The 10,303-nt window shown below is 35.8% G+C and overlaps 1 protein-coding gene across 1 annotated transcript; it reads left to right on the plus strand.

Annotated features, from left to right (window-relative positions):
• The first annotated feature begins 2,009 nt into the window (after positions 1-2,009).
• LOC110931695 lies at positions 2,010-2,957 on the plus strand. The gene has a single exon (XM_022175079.1). The coding sequence runs from the start codon at positions 2,010-2,012 to the stop codon at positions 2,955-2,957; it is 948 nt and encodes a 315-aa protein (XP_022030771.1).
• Positions 2,958-10,303: the final 7,346 nt, after the last annotated feature.

Genomic DNA, 10,303 nt, shown 5'->3' on the forward strand with positions numbered 1-10,303 from the left:
CCTACGACTCAAACAAAGAAACAAAATAGCACGTAATATGTCAAGTAAGTCCAAACAAAGTAATCAGCGCAATCGCCAAGAGTCCCCGGCAACGGCGCCAAAAACTTGATGTGCTGAAAATGGGTCAAATAAAACTAACTAAATTACCCTATTTCTAGACTCTCTAAGCTTTAAATTTATAAAACTAAGACTCGACCTAAACCCTAAAACACGCAACCGGCAAGTGAACCGATCGACGTAGTAAAGCTAAAGTAAGTCCGAGTGTCGAACCCACGAGACTCTACTGACTACGCTACGACTCTATCTAGACTCAAACTGACACGACAAACTAAATTGTTTATTAATTTGGGGGGGTTTCTAAAAATTCCTAAATAAATAATAAAATAATACTAGAAAGCTAGACACGAACTAAAACGAAGGGTCTGATCAGTGAGAATGAAGACTACCTAGGCTAGACGCAGGCTAAACTCAGAATGGATTCCTAAATGATAATGATGTGGTGTGGAACCGGGATCTTCTAATGCTAAACCTATTAAGATACCACTAAGCCCCTCAAACACTCTCGAGGCGATTCTTGTGGCACTACCTAGGATGTTATGCTCACCGGTTTTCTAGATTTCTTGTCCGTCCTCTAGTTTCTTGAAAGTGCTTATGTAAGACGCTCTACTTTGCCGCGCGAACGTCTAAAGCAACTATGGGTTTAATCTTGGCTTAATAGACAATGGGTGGTTAATTCCTTATAACTACTCCGAGATCTATCAATATCCTCGAGCCTTTCCGCGACGAGTCTAGCAGCACACTTGATTTTAATTAATTACCGAATATTGTTCCTAAGGTTACTAGTGCACTTTTCACCCTAAAGAATTAATGACCTATTATGTGATATAGACACTCACCTAAGTCAAGAACCCTAATTCGACTCTATTCCGTGATAAAGACCGTCACCAAGAATCGAATGGAACAAATAAACAATAAATAAATAATCACAAGCACACATATGCACCAAGACAAACTATCATAGTGTTTACAATACAAGAAAAGTCCACACCCACATCAATAATCAAATAAAAATCCAAACTTTATTATGCCATAGTCATCGCCTAGGTAGTTTATGGGTTTAGCCGGAAAACATCATCAAAAACAAAGTCAAAAGCATTGTATCAACTGAATTCATTGGTAACAAAGTCTAAACAAACAAAGAACGAAAGAAAAAGGTATGTAGAACCCGAATCTTCACTCCCGAATGCTCAAAAACGCTATCCCAATGATTCCAAGCTTCCAAGATGCTTCAAGCACGTCCACAGCCTTCAATCAGCAGCCAATTCTTGCCCAAAGTTGCCCAAGTTCGTAGTTATTCGGCTGTGCACGCGTATATGTTGTTTTATAACCCAAAAACCCTAACTTGCCATGCAATCTGCGTATTTCTGCCGACACAGTCTCTTTAGGCGGCCCGCGTGAAGAAATGGCTTGAGCTAACGCGGGTCGCCTAGGGTTTACAATCCTGATTCGCTTTACAAATCTCTCGCGGCCCGCCTAAGATATCTGACTAAGTTCACGCGGGGCGCGAGAGGATGTTATTCCTCTATTTCTCCTTTAAGTCAATGCGGGGCGTGTGAAGTTGACTGTTTAGTCTATGCGGCCCGCCTGGGAGCTCCAGAACTGCAAATTTTCTTCGTTTCAGCTCCCGACTTCCTCGGTTTCCGTGCCAGCCTTCCGCCATTCCAGATTTCTGCTCGTTTTCACTCCTTTTGGCTGTAAAGACCTGGAAACACAAATAAATCAATAGTATGTACATTCTAAACTAAACCGACACTAAAACTAACTAACTAACGACTAAAACCGACGCGAATACCGATGTATTTTGCAATACATCAGCAAGCGAGGTTGAAAAGTTATTGGAACTGGGTGAAATCAATTCGGGGAAAGGACAGAATCAACTTGGGACATTAAGAAGAGCTGGTGATACTCGTTGGGGGTCTCACTATAACTCCGTTTGTAGTTTGATTAAGATGTTTGATGCCACTCGTGTTGTTCTCGCAGGAATAATCGATGACGTAGCTCATACTACTTTTGCTCAACGTGGAGATGCTGAAGGAGCTTGGCGTAACATGCAATCATTTGAGTTTGTCTTTATTCTTCACTTGATAGAGAAAGTAATGGGAAAAACCGAAATACTTTCTCAAGCATTACAAAGGAAATCCCAAGATATTCTGAATGCAATGGAATTAGTTTCGGCAACAAAGATAACTCTAAATAATTACAGAAACGATGGATGGGATTCTTTAATTAAAGAAGTTACTTTGTTTTGTAACAAACATCAAATAGAAGTTCCGGATATGAAAGCTCCATTTACATCTACTCGGTATCGGGCTTGTAAAAACGATCTTCAATTTACATTTGAGCATTATTACCGAGTAGATTTGTTTACATCCACATTGGATAAACAGATACATGAGTTAAATAGTAGATTCAATGAGCGCACGATTGAGTTGTTATCTCTTAGTTCTAGTCTAGTTTCAAAAGTGATTAACATTGATCAGATTTGTCTTCTAGTTGAGAAGTTTTATCATGAAGATTTTACGGACAAAGAGATCACTGGGTTACGAAGACAGTTAGAGCTTTTTAATGTTGAATTGTCAGAGAATATCAGGCTAAGTAGTGTATCAACTCTTTCTGATCTATGCAAAACTCTTGTGAAAACTAACAAACGAGAGGAGTACGCTTTGGTTGATAGAGTTGTTCGGCTAATCTTGACACTTCCAGTTTCAACTGCAACAACAGAGCGGGGATTTTCAGCAATGAAAATATTCAAGAATCGCCTTCGCAATAAAATGGCTGATGAATATCTCACAGATAGCTTGGTGATTTACATAGAAAAAGAAATTGCTGATAAGTTTGATTCGGAAGACATAATTGATGAATTCAAAAATCTTAAAGGTCGTCGGGCTGAGTTGTAATTCTTCGTCCAGGTTCCATTTATCTCATATCTTTATATATATATATATATATATATAAGTCTTTTGTTTGTTATACAATATTTTGTTTTTCTATGTGCAAGAACGGGTCCTTTAAATAAGTGATTTTTTTTAGTTTTATTTGGAACTATTATTATTTGACCCGACTTGAATCGAATAGCCGACCTGACCCGACCCGAAACATAACTATAGGAAAAAAAAATTGAGTCCCATCACTTTACGCCCACTCGAAAGTTTTGGTCAAGCTCCGCCACTGTTTGTGAGGTTAGTTTATTTATATTAAAGTATTAAAATATATTAATGTTTAATTTAAATTAAAATAATTTTGTTTTGGGTAATTCGAGGGAAAATTGGGGTGTACCGTGCCTAAATTCGCGTCTGTTTAGGTCTGTTTGTGCTGATCAGGTTGTTCGAACGAGATGTTAAATAAATTCTGGGCCGGGTTAAGTTCAATAAGAAGTCCCAGCCCAACTGGTTAGGCGTGTGTGTGTGAGGGCTGTTGACCCGGGTTCGATCCCCGTGGTCAGCAGCTTTTTTTTTAAACATTATATTTTCAGCATTTGCACAAATTACCCCCTGCACTTTAATTAATCAAATTATGTTATTTTAAAAGGAAACTAACCTTTAAGTTTGAACTAACTAAGTTAGTTTACTAACTTTAATATCTAACGAGACTTAATAGATATTATAAGATAAACTTTTTATATAATAATATTAAGAGTTAATTACATAGTTAGTCCCTGTGGTTTACACAAAATAACATACTTAGGTACTAATAGTTTAAATCACATTCTAGGTATTAACTTTTCATTTTGTAACGTTTGGAGGTATTAACGTTATTTGTAGGTTTAAAATCACATTCTATTAGTACCTAAGTATGTTATTTTGTGCAAACCACAGGGACTAACTATGTTAATACCCTAGAAGTTAATACCTACAAACGTTACAAAACGAAAAGTTAATACCCTAGAAGGTGATTTTAAACTATTAGTACCTAAGTATGTTATTTTGTGCAAACCACAAGGACTAACTATGTAATTAACTCTAATATTAACTAATTTAATTAATTAAATAGAATAGGATCGATAAATACCCGTATTTATGAACGAATTTAAATTAGGAAAAAAAATCTTTAAACGATTATTTATTTCACGAAGCTTCTGAATCTCATTATTTTAAGAGTTTTAACTAGTTTAACGAGTATCAAGTGTCAATAAATAAAGAATCATTGAATAATATTTCGTTCAAATGAGAATTTGATTAACAGTTGCACATAAGACTAATATGAATACACAAAATAGCTTCGTTTTCATTATGATCAATAGTCTCGAATTACAAACGGAACGAAAGTAGATTACAAAGAGGGTACAAGTGTCTAAATACGGAAAGTACAACACGTCTTGCTAAAATAGGAAAGTGCGAAAATGCGGAGCGTTACACACCACCACCAAATTCCTTCACCAAGCCCCACCACCACCACCTGGGTTTGGATCACATCTCCACAAACCCAAGGGAAACTGCTTTCTGGCCACCCGATATAGGGTTCAGGCATATGTCCGGAACCGATCCCCATCTTCATGCCTCTTTTCCAGTTAGAACTAAAGTTTTTGTTGATGACACAACCAGATTTCAATCACCACATTGTTGGATTCAGGACAGGGGAAAAGTCAAAAGTCTTTGACGAATCTAGACCTAAGAAATTAACGATCTGTGTTAGGAATTGGGATTCTGTAAAAGGGTATTGGAGATTGTTCGAAGTGTGAAAAGGTTTTGTGAACCCATACATGGGTTTGAAGATTGAAGGGATTGATTGAGAATTTGGGGCTAAAGAACATGAATAAATCGAAAATTAGCAGCAAGATTGTGAGATATTGGATGAATTTAGTTGTGGGTTATTTGAAGGTTCACGAAATTATTGATTTTGAGGGGTGATTTGAGGAGGAACAAGATCGTTGAAATGTTGAATTTATGTAGAAGACGATGGGAAGAAGAATTGTTCATAAGTACTTATTTTTCTTATCTAATTTTAAAACACATGAAAGTAATTGTAACAACCCTCAAAAATACTCCCAACGACAACATGTGATCAAAACCAGAAGTGCTCGCGATAAAACTTGTATATTCAATTTGGAAAATTTAGCGGTTAAGGAATCTTGGCGTTCGACGAACTAAATCACATAGAAATAGTATTATTAGATTCACAATTATAAACCAAACAATTTAGGATCAAGACCCAAACATACGTATTAAACACCAGCACGAAAATCGAGGAAAAATGCATGATTGGATGAAAAAGCGGCCAAGGACACGCGTCATGCGAAGACGACACGTGTCAGACCTACGTGGGGCACGTGGCAACCAAAGCCAGGCCAACCATCCCCGCGCCACGCGCCAAGGACAAGGGAGGCCGGCGCCACGCGAGGGGACTGAAAAATCAGCTATAAGAGGGCAGCAATGGGACTGAAGTCTGTGCACCAGTTCGATCAAATTTTGACGAACTTACTCTCTCGTATCTCTGTTTCTTTGCACAACACCCCTAAGCCCTAAAACTCTGCTCGTAATCAGAGTACTAACTCGAATCACTGATACGATACCATATTCGATCAGTTGAAACTGATCCAACGAATGTTTAAGTGCTGCCTGTATACGGCTATACTTTGTCATTCGTTGTGAGTTTTGATCTCGTGATTATCGTTAAAGTTGAATTGGGTTAATACGCTAATACGAGTTCCATTGTATCTAGCGTTAGAACTCATAATCAGGAAGCTGTTAAACTAGTATATCAAACTTAGCAATAAAGATAACTTAACAGTTAAGAAAAACTTAATAGCTAAGGAAACTTAACAGGAAAGGAAACTTAGCAGTTAAGTAAGCTAAGTAAGTTAATTAATCAGCTAGTTACGTTATTTAATTAATCGGCTAAGTAAATTACTTGATTAAACCGTTAAGATTAATTAATTGGTTAAGTAAGATTAATTAACCAGTTAAGTAAGATTAATTAAGTTAAGTAAGATTAATTAATCAGTTAAGTAAGATTAATTAAGCTAAGCAAGATTAATTAAGGTAAGCAAGATAAATTAAGCAAAATTAATTAAGCTAAGTAAAATTTATTTAAATTAAACACCTAGATAGATATACATGAAAATAAATATATATGAGATAGATAATATCAAAGGAAGGTGCTAGGAAGGTGTAAGAGGATATATATGTAGGTAGGAAGCTTCCCAAAAAATGTATTGGTAACTTCCTAGAAAAGTATATAGGAAACTTCCTGGAAATTTCATATTTCCTACCTATAAATAGGAAGCTTAGGATTTATTTTTCTTTGCTCATTTCTTCTATTCTTCTCTCTATACGTTGGTGTTCTAACCAATAATCACCGATGCGATATTCTGTCCGATCGATTCGGGAACCAACTAACGAATGCCAAAGTGCTGTCTAAACAAAACTATACTTTGTGAATTTCGTTCTGAAACGAATGCCAAAATGATGTCTAAACAAGACTATACCTTGTGAATTTCGTTAAGGTTCTGATCTCGTGACCGTCGTTAGGTTTGATGTGGTTTTACACTAATACGTATTCCACTCTGTTAAACTAAATGTTTAACTACCCGAAATTCTGCACTATACACTTACAATCAAAATAGATGCTTAATCATCAGAAGATTCAGAACTATAAAGTAAATGCTTAGAATCAAGATGCTTGTTTAATCAAGACTATATGCTAACAATGTGAGTCATTCTCATTTTATCAAATTGCTTTTCAAAACCCTAAATGTTTTCCAGTTATACTTTGTAGTGATTAAGTCTTTGCTAATCTTTAATTACTGGCAGTATGTGGGGGTTTTGTGCACATTACTACTAACGATTTATCACTTAGGTGGGCGAGCCTAATTTGTGATATGTCCACAGTCATAGATCCGGTCGAGTGACAACTGAACCAGCTAATTATAATAGGGGCAAATATAAAAACCCTTAATGCTGTAAATTATAACAATGTGTCATTTTGTACAAAAATGAATGAACTCACCAGTATTTCCTGCTGAACAAATGTTTTTAAAACGCGTTTCAGGTAATTACAATAAACTGGAATAAGAGTGATGATACGGCATCGAAAGGCTTAAAGACGTGGCTTATTTTCTCAATTAAATTAAATTAAGAAAACATGGTTTCATATATTCGGGTTTATCCCTTATTAAAGCTACCTTTGTAAAACATGGGTATTATCGCATCTGTTTAATAAAATAAAAATCCGGTGTTTTCTAAACTCTGATATTTTTCCTAACTCACGTTCCTGATGAAATTTTCCGTTGCAATATTTTCACAATAACCACCGGTACCACTCGACTGCTCACGGCTCCCGTCCAGGGTGTGGTCGGGGGTCGTGACAGAAGGTGGTATCAGAGCCACTGGTTTAAGCAATTGGGTTTTGTAATAATACATTAATACCTAAACTTAAACGAAAGAGTTAGGAAATTGTTATTAACTGGTAGCACCCAGGATAGTATTTAGACTTGAACTTAAGAAAGATACTTTAGTATTAGCTTCGAGATAAGCTAATTACTTGCATAAATAAAGTATGATGGGTATTGGTATGCCGTGAGGATGATGACTAGAACGTTGCAAGTATGGTAAATAAGCGATAACACTTGGCCACTGTTATTTCTTATTTATTGGTACTACTTGGTTCTGGAATATGATCCGTCACGTGAATACTAATTCCCTTGTTCTTTGATGAAAGCCTTAATAAAAGACTCATTTTTAAATCATGAATTGAGAAAATTCTATTTATGGGAAATACAATGATAAATTACCTCTCCGGCGAGAACCAGGAAAGATGGGGTATAGGATATGTCAAACAAGTGACAGAATTCCCTAAATAGTATCATGACCTGATGTCTGACATATTTTTGAAAACATGAATCTGTTAAATACATTGACCTTATGAATGATATGTATATTACAGTATGTGAAAAATATGATTATATAGATATTTATATCTATAAGGAAATCCAAAAAACCATAAGGATCAACAATTTAGAATAAAACACAAGCATGTGTGTCAATGATAATTCTAGATTTCTTTATTAGGAATCTCTTGTATACATCTATAATTCCGATATCGAACATTATTTCGTTTGATCATCTGTCTCTTAACTCGTGTGACAAGAAGTATATGAACCCTTTATGTTGGGATGCCATCGAAAATATAAGAATTCCCTTTGCGTTACCTTAGATTATTAACGCATTAGGAAACCTGTAGCTAAAGTTGTGCTAGACACTAAACGTCTCAAAACCTACACTAATGAGAATGATTCTACTTTCTTTAAGAACTCTTGCAAAGATAAAAGTGACCATGACTAGATGCACTTACAAAGACTCTTCACCTATAATCCTACTAAGATTACCAGTAACAAAAGAATTGCTGCAACAATACATGGGCTTAAAGGACTGAAGTGTCATAACCATTAGTATATATGTTAAGAAAAATGAAGTAATGTATGCTTCAAAATTTAGACATTTAGATAGTGAGACCCGAGCTTCAAAACACATGGTCAAGACATATGCCATGAAATGGAGAGAACTGACAGAAAGGAAATTCTGTCTGCTTCATAAAAAGGAACAAATGGAAACGATGACTCCTGGGGGTTTGCAAGCCAACCAGAGAAGTGACCACAAGGAGGCAAAACAGACCAGCCGACAAAGTTCGTCTCTATGAGGAAAGCTGCGTGTTATGCACGGAAGTAAGACATAGCGTATATGGTCTCAGAGTTCATTAACACTAGAGGCATGGAACTGAAAGAAATTCCGAACGACATTTCCCAGAGGATCTACTTAGACTATCACCCGATCGTGAGAAGAAACTTAGAATTCATCCGAGACTAGGAACAACACTGATTGTTATATCACAAAGTTAAACTAATGTAGTAGTTAATGCTTTAAGTCATAAGTTTCATAGGAAGCCGAATCAAGTACGTGCTCTTAAATTAAATTGCGGATAGATTTAATGAAATAATTAAAGAGTACCCAAGAAACAGCAATCAAGGATGATGCTGAAGGATTATAAAGAAATAATGAAGGAATCAAAAAAAGGAACTAATGGAAATTAATGATTCCATAAAGAATTCGGGCGCCTATTCAAGGAAACCTGCACGAAAGGATTCTCAAACAAGCCCATAGAACTAAGTATTTGATACATCATGTAAGTAATATGAGGTATCGAGGTTTGAATTACTGATAAATAGAAATGAAAAAGGATGTAGCAAGTTATGACTCTAAGTATTTAATCGATTAGCAAGTTAAAGCTGAGCATTAGAACCCTTTAGGTTTACCTCAACGACATCAGTATGGAAATGAGATTGATAACAATGGATATTGTTACCAAATTACCCAAAAACAAGAAACGACACAATCTGGGTGATTGTGGATCAACTAACCAAGTCTGCTCAATCCCTACCAATGAAGGAAACCCTTTAGTATAAGACACTTAGTTAAGTTATGTGGAGACAACATAGTCTCATTACAAAGAATCCTGTTATCTATCAAGATAGTCATTTCACTTCTCATTTCTACGAAAATTTTAACCCGACCTATTTTGATGTAGTGTGAAGGAACACTACAAAACATAAAAGATGTGCTAAGTACATGTGCAATAAATATTGGTGAAAGTGGGATTATCACCCGTAAGATTTTTCAATAATTAACCTTCAAGTATTAGTGTTGCCCATTTGAAACACTTTATGGAATGAAGGCACCATCCATTTTGTCAAGCAAAAATATGAGAAAATCAACTATCAGACCATTAGACTGGAAAATCATTAGAATTAGAATAAGAAAATACTAAAAATATCTCCATAAAAAGGAATAATCAGATTCAGTAAGAAAGAAAAGCTAAGCACGAGATTTGTTGGATCATTTGAAATTATTAAAAGGATTGGGCCAGTAGCTTATCAGTTAAAATTTCTGAAGAAATGGCAGGATATAAAGGTAAACAAAAAAAGTTCATTGAAAGATCTTACAAGTCAAAGATAAGAATCTCAAAGCATGGAAAATGGTTCTGGTCAAAGTAAAATGGAATTCAAAGTAAGGACCAGAGTATACCTGGAAACTAGGATCAGTGTCGAATTAAGAATATTCCTCCAAATTTCCGTAAATCTTGAGGACGAGATTTAAAACAAGGTGGGGAGGATGTAACAACCCTCAAAAGTACTCCCAATGACAACATGTGACCAAAACCAGAAGTGCTCGCGATAAAACTTGTGTATTCAATTTGGAAAATTTAGCGGTTAAGGAATCTTGGCGTTCGACGAACTAAATCACATAGAAAT

The sequence above is a fragment of the Helianthus annuus genome, chromosome 11 (assembly GCF_002127325.2).
Source record: "Helianthus annuus cultivar XRQ/B chromosome 11, HanXRQr2.0-SUNRISE, whole genome shotgun sequence".
NCBI classification, from domain to species: domain Eukaryota; kingdom Viridiplantae; phylum Streptophyta; class Magnoliopsida; order Asterales; family Asteraceae; genus Helianthus; species Helianthus annuus.

What these genes read in the sequence shown, in the direction of transcription:
- LOC110931695 (XM_022175079.1), top strand. Translation starts at nt 2,010, where the DNA reads ATGTTTGATGCCACTCGTGTTGTTCTCGCAGGAATAATCGATGACGTA.